The sequence below is a fragment of the Xenopus laevis genome, chromosome 6S (assembly GCF_017654675.1).
Source record: "Xenopus laevis strain J_2021 chromosome 6S, Xenopus_laevis_v10.1, whole genome shotgun sequence".
In the NCBI taxonomy this organism is placed as follows: domain Eukaryota; kingdom Metazoa; phylum Chordata; class Amphibia; order Anura; family Pipidae; genus Xenopus; species Xenopus laevis.
Window position 1 is genome coordinate 34,324,111 of NC_054382.1, and position 18,682 is coordinate 34,342,792.

General features: G+C 37.1%; 1 protein-coding gene across 2 annotated transcripts in view; it reads right to left on the minus strand.

Annotated features, from left to right (window-relative positions):
- skap2.S (src kinase associated phosphoprotein 2 S homeolog) overlaps positions 1–18,682 on the minus strand; it is a 164,672-nt gene that overhangs the window by 14,003 nt on the left and 131,987 nt on the right. For both annotated transcript variants that reach the window (XM_018268770.2, NM_001094865.2), the window contains 1 exon segment: positions 16,053–16,165. In XM_018268770.2, the coding sequence (XP_018124259.1) occupies positions 16,053–16,165 (113 nt within the window).

Sequence of the window (18,682 nt, forward strand, 5' to 3'; positions counted from 1 at the left end):
CTGCACTTGTATAGACAGTTCAAAAACACGTTGGACCAAAATCAGGATGAGAACTGTGTCAAATGTGGAACAGGCAGTTTCATGGGCTTTGCTCTGCCAGCACAAAATGCCCCAAGTATAAGGAAGAATGATTTAAATTAAAAATGTCAGCTGATAAATCCTACACATCCATGTGTACAAGTAAGGCTATTGGCACTTCTCAAAAAGTTACTTAATGGGTAATTCAAATTCCATCTGATCCACATGTTTTACATAATCTAATAGCTAACCACAGGGTTTACACAAACTTCTATCATTCTCATTATACACAATTCTAAACTTGGCCTCTAATAGATTCTAACAGATTACTGAAAATATCTCTGATTCCCATAAAAATGGAAAATATACTGATATATAATATACTAAACCATTACACGTGAACAAGAGGTTCTTGGGTGTGTGTGCATGTGTTTCCAGGAGTATCATTTTAAGGCATCTGGGGCTGGGAGATTCAGTTTAATGGAGCCAGTGGGTAGATAAGTGTCCCTTTAGTTAACTCAAAAAAAGATGCATTCCTGTAAACTGAATTACAGTGAAACCTCAAATACACATTTTGCACATTTTGTTTCATAATAGTAAATCAATGAACCAGTGCAAATCAGTACTTTTACTTAAGCACTCAAGTTGCACTTTACACATATCAAGCAGCTCATCTCTAATTTTAAAATGGCCTATTAGTATTAAAGGGGTAGTACACCCTTTTTCAAAAAGAGATCAATGAACAGGGCATGTACTGAGCATACTTTTTGCCCACTGATCTTTTTGTTATTTCTTGTGCTAATATAGCTTCTAAATATAAAGCAACAGCACTCGAATGTCTGAGAGTTTCTATTAAAATGTATTTGTTGGCAACCCAAGCAAGCAGTGTGCCATTTTTGAGACAATTTGGCAACCAGAGGACACTGCCACTAGTAAAGTCTATAGGGGTAATTTTCCAAGTAAAAGGCAATGTGCTAAGTTTAAACAGGCACAGTCTGCCCTCCTGAACCCCTTATTGCTCTTGGACTTCTGTATAGGGACTGTGTAAATGCCCCTTCATGGGTGATCTAAGTTAAATAGAATGTCATAATTTAATAGTAGTATATGTATTGTACCAACTAATGGCAACACACATTAAATGCTATTACATTGCAATCTGCACTGCTAAAGATGCAATAAACAGTCACTAACTTGGGGGCAGTTTGGTTTGTCTCCCCATTCGTTTATACAAATGAATCAAAGCTGCCATCTTGTTCATCTCAGATAAGGCATGAAGAGAACCTTAGCGTCTATTTATAACAAGTAGATGGTGCTGTTCTATTGAAGGCCTTTATAGAAGCCTCAGTTGAGGCCAGTAATATACTATATGGCTCCAATTTATATATAAATGCAAATTTGAAAGTCCAACTGGGTATAAAAGAAATTTAGATACACACTCACAGGGTCAGATTGGGGGGCCCGGGGCCCACTGGGGCTGCTGGAACAGGGCTCTCCTTCTGGACCTGGAGGCAGGAAGACTTTTAGAAATGCAGGATGTGGATCTGGGCCGGAGTGAGGCCACAACAGCCGGGGGCCTACCGGGTTTTTTTTAATCAATAGCAACCTTGTGGGGCAAGGTTCATGGGCAAATGTTAAAACAACAGAATTTTCAAGTTGTTTTTGGGAGGGACCAATAGCCAAAAGAAGATGGACTCAGTAGGGATGTGTCAGTTTTTATTGCCTTTTGCTTGGGGGATGTGTTTATAGAGGGGTTGTAAAGTCTCATCTATTGAGCTCTTCCCCATACAATAACATTGCTCTTTCTTTAAAATATCAGCATGACCTTAGTTGTCTGAGATGAGCCTTGGAGTGGAGTCGCTATTCTCACTCCCACTGCTGCTATAATTTAAAGGAACATTTGGCTCCTTAGGAAGAATGTTCTTCTCCCTGATTACATGCTAATGTGAAAAACAAAGCTAGTTAAATACACAGACTCAGAGGCTTTTGGGGACCCAAAAGTACATTAATGATGAACAAATTCAGTAAACATGTGCAAAACAGATCATCTTCCCAGATATTTTGGGGAAATAGTACATTTTAGTTATACCGCTCTACAAAACTCCAGTAAAATATATTGGGGCAGAATTGTAGACTGAATGATGTAAAATTTCTGTAAAGAACTGTGTAAATGTGTAGGAGCTACATAAATAACATATTATAGTAATATAGCGTTGTATACTGGTATGGGATCCATTATCCAGAAACTGGTTTTCCAGAAAGCTCTGAATTACTGAAAGGCCATCTCCGATAGACTCTATCTTAACCAACGAATCCAAATTTTTTAAAATTATTTTCTTTGTCTCTGTAATAATAAAACAATACCTTGTGCTTGATCCAAACTAAGATATAATTAATCCTTATTGGAAGCAAAACCAGCCTATTGAGTTTATTTGATGTTTACATTATTTTCTAGTAGACTTAAGGTATGAAAACCCCAGGTCCTATACCTGTATACACAAATATTAACACTTGATGATAAACTGTATAGTTTATTGTTTATCTACAGTGCTAATACCTGTAATTGTAGAAGGGCTCATTTAATGATAGTTTAGGTGCTAAACTGCTCAAGTGCAGTTGTCAGCAGCAATTAATTGGATGTTTGCTTTAATTCTCTAACTTAGCAGTTCAAAACGAATTGCTGATTGGCTGCTGTTTGGAAGTACACTTATACTATGTTCATTCATTTAGCCCCATAGTATTCTATTTAGATTATTATATTTAATTTGTCGTGGGAGGCCTGGGATTCATGCATAAAGATATGCAGTAACAGGGCCAAAAAGTTCTTTGTTTATGCAAAATAAGTGTTTGTTTTTTATTTATTACTATTTTTAAGTACAAATAAAAACTTTTGATTGGTTGCTATGAGCTACTAAATTGGGCAGACTTTGCCCTTGTTACTACGCAACCCTATAAATATTTTTTCTGCATATGTTGCCTAGAACCTTACATTTAAAGATAGCCCAGCTTTAATTCAGTAGCTTTTTACAGCCGCCTGTTTAGTATATAATCTAAATATAACAAAAATTATATACAGTAATATTTCTGCACTGACAATGTTAATAATTACTTTCAGAGCAGTTTATACAATTAAATATTATTATGCTTAGTTTTCCAAAATACCCGCTTCTTCAAAGTGCAAAGACAAAAGCTGCTGGAATGGTTTCCAGAATGGTTCACGGAATCTATACAGTAATTACTGAAATAAACATATTGAGCAATACTCATTTAAATAGCTATTCTCCAACTCTGACTTACATAGCATGTTGTGCTGTGGCCGCCAAGGGAGCCATTGAAATCTCTTGATAACTCCTTTCTAGACAATTTCAAGCCATTTCTGTGTACACTTTGATTTTTTTTTTTACAGCTGGAATACAATGTCCTTGCAGATGTCACCCCCTATCTCTTCGCATGTTCTAAATGTGACACTCACGATTTGTGTATGAAGCTTGCTGCATTGCACCCAACAAAGTTGCACTCTTTGATTAGACAGTAATAAAAAATAGTTCTTATTTTAAGTAATTTCATGGGTCGGTAAGTTTTAAAGGGGAAGCTCACCTTTACAAGACTTTTTTCAAATACAGTAGAACCCCCATTTTACATGTATCAGGGGACCAGAAAAAAATGGTTTAGAATCCAAGAAAAAGTGAAATCAGGGAATGTATTTTGCATTATATATTGGTGGGACCCCCAATAATACGGTGTAAAATGAGGAGAACTTGAAATCAGTCAAAGTTTTTTCCCCACAAATAATGATTTTTTTTGTAGTTGCTTTCTATTTTCTATATCTTGATATTTTTCTTAAATGTGGTTTTTAAAAATGAGGTTATTTTGTTTTTATCTTTGTTAAATGAAGCATATTATCTAAGCCAAGTTGCTATTTAAAATGTTATACAATAGTCAATACACTTAGCAACCTTAGAGAAATGCCAGCTACGTGTATGTAAAAATTGTCACAGAGCATGTCTTGGGCTTGGGGAGCATGTCTAATGGGGGCTGCAACTCCCTTTCAAAGGATAAACTACCCCAAACAATGTAGGTCTCTATAAAAATATATTGCATACAACAGTTCATTTTTAAAACCCTGTTTCTTGTTAACAACCCATTTACATAATAATATACTTTTTTAGTAGTATGTGCCATTGGGTAATCATAAATAGAAAATTGTCATTTTAAAAAATAAAGGGGATCCTGCTATTCACGGTGCACACAAACAAACCATGCATGTTAGGTCACATGAACCAATTAACAAACAGAGTTCTGTCTTTTGCTTCAACACTTCTTCCTGTTACAGTTAGAGCTGCAATATTTCTGGTCAGGTGATCTCCTACTAGTCTTAAAATAGTAGTTAGTATTATTCACAAGTTCACACATTTAAACTGGAGCTAGCTCATATTGTTTAAAAGTGATGTTGCAAAATAATGACTTTTGCAGCAGGATGTCTCACTGAATATAGAGCACATAAGAAACATTTCACTAAATATGCTTGTGAATTTGCACTCATTATGTATGCCATAATTTACTGGGGCTGCTTTGCTAAAATGCCACCCATGAAGTTGCCCCAAGCAGCTAATTACAATTAGATTAATTTCTGACTGGTATTGGTTAAAGGTAATTGCTGATTGGGTGTTATGGACAACAGCTATTTACAGTATATGTTTGGCACCTTTTATGGTGGTGAAAGGAGCACAGAAGTGCAACTACTATTGCTCATTTATGGACCACTTCTAAAAAAAATCCTGTCCAGAGTGCAGCATCAGTGGGTACAAGGTAGCCCTTCTCTTACTGGTAAGTACCGGACCCTCATGTGACTTGCACCCACCAGGTAGCAGGCAGGAGAATAATACCTATGTGCCTGCCTACTTCTGTCCCCCCAAACACAGATGGTACTGTATTTATAGGGGTAGCCATAGTTCTGCCTCTGTGGCAATTTCTGAAGTGTACAAGGCTGGCTCAATGGCAAATTGATTTTGAACTTTGCATCTTGCCTTCCATGTATGTCTTCTTTGAGTTAACTTTTCGTATGATGTAGAGAGTAACATTCTAAGATAATTTCAACTGATCTGCAATTTTTAATACTTGTGTTATTTATCATTTCAAAACTTTCCAGTTTGGAATTTCAGCAGTTATTGGGTTGTTAGGGTTCCAATTACCTTAGCAACCAGGGAGTGGTTTAAATAAGAGATTGGTTAATGAATAGGCAAGGGCCTAATTAGAAAACTAAGAACTGAAATGTAACATTAACAATATAATTGTAGCCTCAGAGAGCAACAGTTTTTTTGCTGCTGGGGTTAGTGGTCCCCTATTTGAAAGTTGGGAAGAGTCAGAAGAAGAAGAATGCAAATAATTAAACTATAACATGAAAAAACGATTAAAAAAATAAATAAGGAAGACCAGTTGAAAAGTTGCTTAGAATTGGCCATACTAACATACTTAGGGCCTTATTTATCAAAATCCAAATAATGATTTGACCTTATTTATTATTAAAAAAGCACAATTTCATTGGATCAGGGAAAAACTCAATAAAATCAAGTGAAAATCGAAAATCATAAATTTTTTGGATTTTTCCCAAATTGCTTGATTTTTTTTTCCTGAAAAATCAGAATTTTTCAGATTTTTGCCTGAAAAGCACAAAATAGTCAGATTTTCTGTCTGATTCCAGCGCAATAGGATAGGGGCCTCTCCCATTGACTTATATACAACCTATGCAAGTCTGAGATGCCGGATTTTCAGATTCTGACTTTTTGCAGCATTGGGCTTGAAAAATCCTGAAAAATTCAATTTTTTTTCCACTAAAAATTCAGATTTTATAGTAAAAAAAAAACCCTCGAATTTTTCAAAGTTCTTGCCATTCGGACTTTAATAAATAACCCCCTATAAGTTGGGTTATTGTGTGATATCTGTGTTCTGAGAATGTAAGAGTTGCCAGTAGTGATGGGCGAATTTGCGCCGTTTCGCTTCGCGCGAAATTCGCGAAACGGTGCCGGCGTCTCGTTTTTGACGCCGGCGTCTCGTTTTTGGCGCCGGCGCCCGTTTTTGGCGCCGGCGTCCGTTTTTTCGAAAAAAAAATTGATGCCGGCGAATTTTTGCCGCGAATTTTCGCGGCCGTTTCGCGAATTTATTCGCTGGCGGCGAAACGCGCAAATTCGCCGTGAATTCGCGCCTGGCGAATAAGTTCGCCCATCACTAGTTGCCAGTTTAATTGTCATTTTTCCTAGACCCAACAGAAATGTGTGTGCCCATTAGGACAGTAATGTGTGGTACCTACTGGCAATTCGGTGCTGTATAAGATTAAAACTAGCCTTTTACATAACCTCCAGGAACTATACCATTGACAATAACAGACAATTTAGTGATATCCAATCCAGGGTTTCATTTGTAACTCGTTTCCCCAGTATTTTTATGCATGGAGCATGATGGGTAGTTTGGTCTTCTCTGCCAATGAAAAGGGTTAAAAATCCTGCCATAATTATTAACTGACATGTTCAAGTACATTCTTTAGTATTCCTGAAGAAAGCCAATCATTCACATGCTAAAAAGACAACTCTCAAACCAACTTTTAAAGGACTAATATTACAAATCGGCTGCTTCGGATTTGTTAAATAAATAGCGTATGAATTGCAGGCTTTTCCTTTAATAAAACCTTCACCGATGTTTATAAAAGCTGCAGCGGCTGACAAAATGTTTTTATTAAGTGAAAAATAATATAAGTAACTTAATACAAAGATTACATATGTTACATGTATTCATAAACAGTGTCTTTATGAATTATGTATGAGTAATGTATACTAAATACATTCTCTTATCGAGGCTGACTTTTTTCCCCCTTTGGAAGAGGTGCACTGAAATACACGCTGCTGTTAAGTACAAATAATGTATTTGCAAGAATTTAAGGGTTTCAAGTGGCCTAACCCTGTGATATTCTCCAACTGAGTGAGGAACCCATTTATCATTTGCACATTTTCTATGCTCAGAGCTATTCCCTCCTGTATTGTACTGTATGTTGTACTGAAAGGAAATGCTCTGTGTGCTCTGTCAGAACTTTTACTGATGCATTCAGCCTTAAGAGCACAATAATTACTTGTAACAACTTATCAGCAGCACCATTTTCTAATGATTCATTTCAGTATGGCTGACATCTGATGAAAAGAGTTTGGACGACAACGGTATTGAAATAGTAAGGACACCTCGTCACTCTGGCCACTAGGTGGTGTAGAACAAAGTAAAATACTTTAAAACTTCATATACAGTTATGTCAAGTTAGTACAGTCTGCAAAACTTTGTGTGAGGACATGTGGAAGGGTTTGGTGGTGGCCAGTTTAGGATCAGTAAAAAGGTTTGTGATATTTATTTATTAATTCATTTTAAATCAAGCTAGAAAGTAGAAATAGTAGCCAGAGTGATTACACTTGCCTTTAGCGCTGGGGTTGCTGAACAGTACATTGTCCTATATTAGTTAATATGTGGGTAAACGATGGTCACAGTCAAGGCATTTGTTAGCCAGAAGTATCACAGTTGCATTGAAGTCATACTCCAATATATGAAGGAAAAAGGGCCTGTCGTAAAGAGGTGGTTCACCTTTGAGTTAACTTTTAGTATGTTATAGAATGGTCAATTCAAGCAACTTCTTCATTATTTATTTGTTATGGGTTTTTTTCTGACTCCAGCTTTCAAATGGGGGTCACTGACCCCATCTAAAAACAAATGCTCTGTAAGGCTTCAAATGTGTTGCTATTGCTACTTTTGTATTACTCATCTTTCCATTCAGGCCTCTCCTATTCATATCCCAGTCTCTTGTTCAAATCAATGTATAGTTGCTAGAGTAATTTGAACCTTAGCAACCAGATTGATGACACTGCAAACTGAAGAGCTGCTGAATAAAAAGCTAAAAGACTAAAAAACCACAAATAATAAAATAATGAAAACCAAATGTTAATTGTCTCAGAATATCACTATCTACGTCATACAAAAAGTTAACTCAAAGGTGAACAACCCCTTTAAAGTCCAAGGTGCGAATTTGCTGCCCTCAAGTTAAACTACAGATCCCAGCATTCTTGGTTGGAGAACAGAAGGATATTTAATGATTAGATTACAATTCCCTATACAAGCTCAGTATATCTGGAACATCCCTCAGACATTGGGTTGCTTTGCATAGCATATAAATCCATATATCACACTACTGGTTTTCAAAAACTGTCTGTATTATCTTCTCTTAAGAAACAATAGGACAGATAGGTGCTAAATTGTATCAGCACAATTACTCTTATTAACAAACCAGACCTTTACATTCATTTTCTGACAAGTAATACAATGATCAATGCACAGGTGCAATGTTCTTTGTCCCCTTTTTCTTCCAGCTCTGCTGGCTGGTCTTCTATTATATATTATATACTACTTTTGAATTGTCAAAACTACTTCTTGGATGGCCAACTCATACATAACATAAAGTCAGTGGTGTAGAATAACCAGGCACTGTAGTCTGAGGCTTAAAGGGCATGTAAAGTCTAAAATAGAATAAGGCTAAAAATGCTGTATTTTGTATACTAAATATAAACATGAACTTAATGCACCACAAGCCTAATCAAACAAATAATTTATGCTTTCAAAGTTGGCTACAGGGGGTCACCATCTTGTAACTTTGTTAAACATCTTTGCAAGACTAAGACTAAGTGCACATGCTCAGTGTGGTCTGGGCTGCTTAGGGATCGTCATAAACAAAGCTGCTTGAGTTCTGCATGGCTGGGAAGTAAGGTGGGGGCTCCCCCTGCTGTTCATAAGTGTGATTGTTTCCCTGCTCAGCAGTTAGGGACCATCTAACAATTCCTATCCACAGCAGTAAATGAAAAGAGAATTTCACTGCATACAGTCCAACTTCTTATAAAAATGGTACACATTTTTTAATTAAAGTATATTGGAGATAGGTTTCTTTTTCATTAAAGAAAGTAAAAATGGGATTTTATTTTTTTGCCTTTACATGCCCTTTAAGCCTATGTCAGAGGCCAACTCATCAACAAGCCGCTGTGAAGCCATGGGGGCAGCCATTCAAAGCTGAAAAAGGAGAAAAGGCGTGGAATACTCAACAGATAACAGATAAGCTCTGTAGTACACAATAGGATGTGATCCATTGTGTATTATGTGCGTGAATGGCTGCCCACATAGCTGCACAGATGCGTGTTTATATAAACTATAATAGTTTTTTGTAAGCAAATACATCAGTTTTACTAGTACAGGGCAACAGTACATTATAATGTCATTCTTTTAAAACACTTTAATTTTTTGGCATTACTGTTCATTTAAGTCCTGCAGATCAGTGGCATGGAATGGAAACATGCCCCACCACCACCAAAACGTGCACATAAATCCCATTGAGATACGTCTCGGCTAACATGGAAGCAATTTTTTTCTTTGTTTTTTTCTTGGTGAAATTACAGTGAATCTCATATATGTTTACTGCTTGTCAATAACCCCATGTGTAAGAAAGAAATGTCCTGAGGTATATCCTGCAAGTGTATCTGAAAGTGCATCCTGTCTGCAATGTGCACAATCATGACAAATGGGTTGCTGAAGCAGATATGAATTGAAATCCTATTTAAAACAGAGAATTGTCTCTCTTCCTCCTCCCTGTAAGATTTCTTCTAGCACATTTAACACACATTTTACTTCCCCTAATTAGAACATACACAGTGCACATTTCCAAAGCCATTGCACATACAAGGAAATGTTGTTCTTTGGGATATTTTTATGCTGAAGCATCAAATTATTTAATGTTGTGACATTGTTTATATATTACATATATATTAATGTAAAATTGATCAATGAGCTCTTCAGGACATTTTTACAATTTGCATTTATTATTCATTTTCTTTCAAATTTTATAATGTTATAAAGATGTAACTAAGGTGCCTCTGGCTGTTCAGCACAACTGAGACCCAGGGGCAAATTCACTAAAGGACGAAGCGCCTAACGCTAGCATTTATTCTCTAGCGTAGTGCATTTTCGTTCATTCGCCGATTCACTAACAGACGCTGGCATAAATTCGCTAGTGTAACCTCGCACCCTTATGCCTGGCAAATTTGCGCAACGGACGTAACTACGCAAATTCACTGACGCGCGCAATTTTCTGAACGCTACCTTTTACACCAGACTTCCTTCGCCACCTCAGACCAGGCGAAGTGCAATAGAGTAGATAGGGATTGCTTCAAAAAAAGTTACAAATTTTTCTAAGTTCCAAAAAACGCTGGCGTTTTTTCTATTTTGATGGGTGATAGGCTGAAAAAGATCGAAATTTTTTTGGGGCTACCCTCCTTCTCCCCTACATTTCCTAACTCATGGCACCTTAACTATACAGTGGGCACATGTGTAAGGCAAAATAAAAATTTTATTTGCTGTTTTGAAGGTTTCACAGGCTTGGGTAGTGATGCAACATATTTCTCCATTGTAACTGCAATGTTGCGCCGTATGCAAATTAATCATCGCTAGCGTAACTTCGCTTTGCTTAGCGAATTAACGCTAGCGCAACTTCGCAACCACAACGCTTCCCATGAGTGCAACTTTGGATTTTAGTGAATTTGCGTAGCGCTGGTGTAAATACGCCTGGCGAAGTGCGGCGAATCGGACGCTGGCGCAACTATGAATCTTAGTGAATTTGCCCCCCAGTGCTTAGTTTACTGGGGTAGGAAGTGTCTTTTCCGATGCCTCTCTGCCCATTTCTATCACTCCTGTTACACTCAAGTGATAGAACTGAGCAGAGAAGAGTCAATAGACGCTTCCTACTTCAGTAATAAAAGTTTTTGCCTTTCTCTCCCAACTAATGTTACACCTTCATTAAATTTGCAGAGAAAAAACTGCAAATAACAAATATTTATCATTTAAATTAGGGATGTACCGAATCAACTATTTGGGATTCGGCCAAATCCTTGAATCCTTGGTGAATGATTCAGGAGAATACTGAACCGAATCCTAATTTACATATGCAAATTAGGGGCAGGAAAGGAAAAAGTGGAAAAAAATCTTCTTTTGTGATGAAAAGTCACGAGATTTCTCTACCCGCCCCTAATTTACATATGCAAATTAGAATTCGGATTTGGTTCGTCCAGGCACAAGGATTCGGCCGAATCCTGCTGAAAAAGGCTGAATCCTGGCCAAATCACGAACCGAATCACTAATTTAAATTTATCATTCTCATATACTTATTGCTTCATATGCATTAAACAATTGCAGAAATGTAGTTTTCAAAGATAGAACAAATCGTGTAATGAAATAACTGGGCGTGTCATTAATTACATATTTATTGACTAGCCATGGTTATGACAATTTACTGTAGATAATAGTCCAGATTATTGAGTTCACTAGAAGCCCTGCAATCCAGACACAGCCCACAAGGCTTCTTTGTATAAAACCATATGGTTTTAAGAGATAAAACTGACACTGGACTTCTCTTGTCCACATAATATATCTTCATTTTTGGGTGTGTTTAGTCATTCCCTGCAAGCAATCTGCACATTTTTCACAGGGTAATGATATCAGCAAATCCATGTTATATAATTGGCTGCAGCTGTTTTATTAAACTGTGACCAGGACTAAAAGAGAAGCACATGCAATAAGTATAGCAATGCTGACAGTAATGAAATGTAAATCTGTTAAGCAGATTTTGTCGAGTATGGCTGAAGCCCTGTCACCATGTCTGCTGCACCGTCATTTTCCTGGTTTATACTATGTTAATAATCAAGAATTCGAACAGTGGATAAATAGCATTATAATATGAATGACTGTATAAGATCTGTCCTGACATATATGAAAAGGTGATTGGTACTGGTGTCTGAAAGCTATTCTGAGACACAAGTATTTAGAGCAAACTAATAAACACAGAGACGAGTATATATTATCAAACTATATGACCACTTCCTCTAATGCCTGACATTGGCTATTAAAGGAAATTTTCAGTTGCACGAACCAATCTCCATACAGATGTGGTTTATAGAGATGGGAGTGGAAATAAATCGCATATTATTTGGTAGCAAAACTCTTTCCAGATACAAGATGACAAACAGATCGATTGCATTGGCTGCTTTACAAGTTAAAATTCTTATCTCAAACAGATGGAGATATTACATGGTGAAATCTGGGATAGTTCCACACATCACACCAAACAGGTACACAGGCATCTTTCTCCCACCCCCCAACTCACATGTCATTCAGAAATTAGGGAGCAGCGACAGACACAGACCTCAACGGGACACTGCCCATGACATAGGCAGGCAGCAAGGGCTGAATTAAAAACTGGATGAGGTGCTTGGGCCAAAATACATAATCTTGAAGGGGCACACTCTTGTGTTTTTGCAAGAAAATGCTTCAGATATTCTTATGTTTTAACCAGCCCATACAGTGGAAGTTCCTTCAACAAGAATTCTATCCAGCTGGAATATATTGAGCACCATGTGCAGAATAAGAACAAATAAGCTTCTTCAGCACTGCTCTTCTTAATAGGAACATAAACTGACCAGAGACATGTAAGAACATATGGGACTATTGGGAGAATAACCAATGTACACCAAAGCCAAAGAATGGTTAAATGAGAGGCACATCAACAATGATTACAATCAGGGAACAAATTCCAATCTTTACCCACTCCACATCACCTAACCTTTCATTATTTATTGCTTTCTTTTTGACTAATGGAACAGTTTCTCTACTAGTGTATCTACACCAACGGAGAAAAGTTTCTGCTTCCAGAATTTCTGTGAGCTGACAGACACAGAAAACTGTGAATTTTGACACAGAAAAGCTAAAATATATGTTTTTGTCCAGATATCTGTTTTGTATGTGTGCGAATTAGTGGAGTTTCGCTAAGCTGGAAAATTAGCAAATTTCCTGCGAAATTCGTCAAAACGGCAAAAAGTTCGTGAAACGGCACTGGCGTCTCATTTTTTTTACGCCAGCGTCCATTTTTTTAATGCTGGCGCAAAATCGACAGTGAAAATGCGCTGGCGTTCAAAAAAATTAACGCCGGCGAATTTTTGCTGCGGTTTCACGAATTTATTCTAATCGTGGGAATTCACCGCAAATTCGTGCCTGCCGAATAAATTTGCCCATCACTAGTGCTGATGGCTGATCCTGTGTCAGCTCAAATACATTCCGGTGTACAGTATATATACCAGTGGTGATGCCAACCAGTGTGCTATTAGCCTAACATCTTTAAAGTTCTTTAATGTAATCCTAAAATCATTTATAAATATAGCCTTGAAATGTCTTCATAAGAAGTTCAGAACTCACTCATACAGTAAATCAATCAAAATACAAGTATATACAGTATACTATAATAATATAATAAGTATTATAAAAATCCTATAAGATGTAGTGATATTCTGTTTTACTGATTATGTCTATATATTAAAGATTTATTTTTGAGTTCTTCAACCTGGATGCATTTAGGCTGTGAGTCACTGATACATTTTATAAATTTGCAATGAAATACTTCAGGCAACAAGATGGTTTTATATACGTATATAGTGATGGGCGAATTTGGGGCTTTTCGCTTCGCCGGAAAATTTGCGAATTTCCCACGAAATTCGCGAAATGGCGAAAAATTTGCGATACGTTGTCGGCGTCTAGTTTTTGACGCCGGCGTCCGTTTTTGAATAAATTCGCCCATCACTTACTGTATACCATCTAAATCAAAAACACGTCTTTCATGCAGAGGATTCACCTAAGAAAACATCCTGTATGGAAGGCCTAAAGGAAAAAGTTTTGTACATTTGCCCTTAATACTGTAATATTCATGGCAGAATTACCAAAGGTTAAGAAGCTAAAACAGAGGTTTTGTTAATGAATATCAGTATACATACATTCTTAATGATTAGTTATCCAGATCAGAAGTAATAGTTAAAGGGAAACAACAGTGTGTCAGTTAACCATCTGTTCTATTCAGGCAAAGTTCAAAAGTAGATATTTCTTCATGGCATAACCGAGACAGAACCGTCCGCCTTGTTCCCTTTGATAAAACAGCAGAACAGGTAACTTCATCTCATTATAATGGGTTTTTGCTCAACCAAGATCTCTAAAGTTGGCATTCCAAGCTTAATTACAGATGCAAAAGAATTCTCCAATGAGGATCATCCTTGCTACATCATTTATCTCATTGGTATCTAACAAGCTGCTTGTAAAAGTAACTGACTAAGTCCATTAAAGTTCATTCTAAATTTCCAGAGTTTTGTCATTAAAAATGCTTGACTTGAAACTTCTTGCAAGAAAGTCCCTATTAAATCTCTTTATCCCAGTGTGCACAATTACTTTAGTATCCACATTCTTTCACCATCACATGGTTCCAAAAGCAGTGCTATGTCTTTGCTTCCTCTATATTTCTTCTTTCTTGCCTATAGATATCATATGTGAGACAACTTGTGGCACGTTAGCAGTGACTGATTTACACTAATCATAGGCCTTTGCATTTTAAGATACTTTACTGCTTGATAAGTCTAGAACAGTTATTTCCTTTCCAACTTTATAAGTCAAAAATCTATCAGCTTTAATGTCTGATAAATCTAAAGCTGCTGGACCTGATGTACTTGACTGTTATAGAAATATAAGCTCCAAAATAGTAATAGTAGTATATTTCATTGGTTATAGGTTCATAGGAACCTTTGAGCCAGAGAACTTTAGGCCTGAGAGTTTATAAAGCGCCTTGTTACTTGATAAATATGAACCCTGTGAATATTAAAGTATTTTAGAGTTTGAATAAATTGCTCTGAGATCTGATGTAATTTACCTTTTGTTAACTGCTAGTTTTATACTTAAGCTTGTCTAATGATAGTTTGGCCTACTAATGCCATTTTAGCTCACTTTGGAGAATATGAGTTACACCCTGACCCCTTACACTCAAGGATGCAGCCATACTTATGTTGGAGGTTCCGTGTACTACCATTGTGCTGCAAATTTACTCACAATGGAAACAATAACCTTCGCTAGCAGAATAGGGTTATATACTGCCGTAAATAAATGAAATAACCACCATTAGAACTAATTTTTAAAAAAATTACAATATTGGGGAAGTGCAGATATAAAAAAAGTAAACAGAAGAAAGATGATTAGAGTAAACTGTTGTCAGGATACCATCTGTCCACTTTTTTCAAGCTTGTGCGGTTCAAAACTGCCTGTCTGATTTTTAAGGGTTTGAAATCCAGACAGTACAGTAAATGATGCATAATCCTGACAGTCACTGGCATATTCAAGCTCCCTGACATCACTACCCACCCCAAAATATAATTTTTCTGCCCCTCGACATGTTCAGCTCTGCTCCAAACTTCCCCAATTCCACCACCTTTCCAGCCACTACCCAACTGACCATTTCTATTGCTACCAGACCATGCTCAAATGCCAAGCTATGGCACAGAAGAAGACATGAGAAGAAGAAGGAGAAACCCTGCAACACGATTGAATGTTTTGCTATATATTTGTATAAAGAAAATATACGGGATGGTGAATAAGGTATACTTATGCTAAACTGCTGCACAGAAAAAATAGGCCTTGAGATAAAGCTTACAAAGACATAAAAACAAACTTGCCAGTTCTAGAAGGACATCTCTTTAGCAGAGTGATCTAAGATAACCCGTAATGTGCTTTGTATTTTGAAAAAGATCCTAATCACTATAATCTATTAAGAAAAGGAAGTTGGAGCAAAATGCAAAATGCCTTGATGGGCAATGTGGGCATTTCTCCTACAGTAATTGTTTCTTGCACTGGTGTCTAGCCAAAACCAGAGACATGCATAAACATACTTTTAAGTTGATTCCTGTTATTGGATTATGTTTTCAAATTTGATTGTGTTTCAGTGGCCAAGCAATTCGTTATTGTGACCCTAAGGACAATATATTGAAGGCGTAGAATTATAGATGGCACAAAGCTTTCACTGAAGATGGAAATGTTTCACATTCATGGTTTGGTATAAATAATAGCTGGCCCTTGGGATCTGGTCTATATAGCAGAGTATCCTTGGAACCTACCTTGCTGAGAATATAGATTGTATCGCCATATTTAAATGAAAGTTCATCTGGATGATCCCCATTGCAGTCCCACAGGCCTCTGTAGAAATTGGCATAATCTGTGTTTTCTTTTCCTTAAAAAAAAGCAAATGTGACATTACTAACAGGCAGAAAGTTGAGCTTTAAAAATTCAGTGATTTAAGGGAAGTATTGGAAAGTGGGGGACAAATACATGTTATATTGCTGTAGTTCTTCTTATTCCACAATTCAGTTCAGTTTTTGATGCACATAGACACTTGGTTACAAAACGACAATACAAATTTAGCATAGACACACATAATAGGTAGAAGAATAAAATGGGCATTAGGAAAATACACACATTGAAATAGTTAATACAGACGGTAACTATTTGCACAGCTGGTAACTAAGTCCAAGCAGAAAATGAGGTTGGCCTGTAAAATAAGCTGATGCTACAGGGCTGATTATTAAATTCACATGCTAGTTTCACTGGTGTATGTGCTGCCATGTAGTATTATCTATATTAATTGCTAATCAGCCTTGTTTAGTGACATTTATATTGTTTATATACAGCATGTTGTACGTCGGCCCCTAAGCTCAGTAAGTGACAGCAGCATAGAGCATGTGCAGTGAATCAGCAGAAAAGAAGATGGGGAGCTACTGGGGCATCTTTGGAGGGACATATCTTTACTGCTAACGGGCTGTAGTTGCCTTGGGCTGATACAGAAGCCCAAAACATAATTTGCAAAATTTCTAGCCTACTTCTTTAGTTAAGCTTATAAATATTGCAAACTTTGCATTCAAATCTCATTTGTTACTATCAAGCTTAAGGAAATGTTTGTGCCTGCTACTAACCTGTGGTATTACAGCTATTGTGTTGCTATGGGTCAGCATCCATCAAACACTTTACACCAGCCATGCTAGGATATGTGTAAGAAGAATACATAAGAAGAAGAAGAACAGATAAGCAAGGGAAGAAGGTAGAAATGCTGCACATTATGTTTTAGAGTTCTAAACCATAATGAAGAAACCACAGGCCACAGGCCTTTAATAGTGAATATTTGTGTGTCAGAATATACTCCTAGTAGCTTTCCACTTGTCTTTTGTTCTCCTTGTCCACCTGGGGTGATCAAACCCCAGAGGAAAAGGATTAAACTTGAGTTTCAGAACCATTTCAAGAATTTTCCATGGCCTCTTACCCTATGCTCAGAAATGTTACAGGGAAGACATAATACCTGTCAATATGCTGAAGAATAGTTTTTATAGGTTTCTAAACAACACCAGCAACTGAAGGCTCAAAGGTTGGACATCCATGATTTGTTTATTTTTTTCTCAGTGATTCAATCATTGCATTTCTGTTTGCATAAGCTGTCATATTGCTTACTCTGGCTCAGGCTGATGTAATATGTAGTATGCAATATATCATTGCTTTAAAACACAAGTGTGGCAGATGAAAGATATATGTATAAATGCAGATAGAGTAGCAAGCCCTATGCATAATACTGATATTTCTTATAATTCTTTTGCATTTTTTCAAGGAGCTAGCTGCTTTGCTGGTTATGATGTTAGAGAAGCATATGTGCAAAATTAAACTCTGTATATTGCAACTTATGAACATAAAATATAAACAAGTGCCAAATTGCTCAGTTATCACTCCACCTTTGAGGTTCCAGTTTAAAATGTAAGGACACTATGCAGTCAAATAATGTTTTGAGAGCCCCATGAAATAATACCTCTTGCCCCCTGTAAACAGTTGTGCCCCATGATTCAACTTAAGCAAGCAATGTGGCAGCTCCTAGTTATATAAAAATGAAGGTATGCACAGAGGAAATGTTCTGTGCATATAATAAACTACTGTATGCCATCAGGCTAAATGTCTATTTCCTGCAAGCGAAAACTGAGTGGAGATAAGCAGTGCTTATTAATATGATTTATTACCATTTTATCCTTTGGCACTTTGCTTATTATTAGATATAAGCAAAATGATTTGGCAAGTTTGAAATTCTAAGAATATTAAGTGTGTTACAAATATATTTCTGGTGTTTTGCAGAATACAGGTATTTATCACATGGACTGGGATTAGTATAGATGCTTCTCCCTGGTGCTATAATATGCTACTGAGTGACAGGGAACATGCTGCCTGGGATGATTCAGTTCTAGCTGGAAAGGTGCCAGGCCACTTTCTTTACATTACAAAATATACCGTATATATATATCAGTGGTAAGTTATCCAATCCTGTGTGATCCTGCTGAATCATGTCTATATTCAGGTTAAAATCATATATCGGGATAGTATAGAGCAAATGTACAAAGTGGGTTTGGGAGCACGGAATGAGACAAGGAGAACTGGAAGGGTACTTTTTGGTTTCATTTCTAGTGATGGGCGAATTTGCATCTTTTTTGATGCCGGCGCCCATTTTTGACACCGGCGCCCGTTTTTCCGACGCCGGCGCCCGTTTTTCCGACGCCGGCGCCCGTTTTTGACGCCGGCGTCCGTTTTTCGAAAAAAAAAATTGACACCAGCGATTTTGCGAATTTATTCGCTGGTGGCGAATCGCGCAAATTCGCCGCGAATTCGCACCTGGCGAATAATTTCGCCCATCACTATTCATTTCACTTGGAAAAGTTGTGGT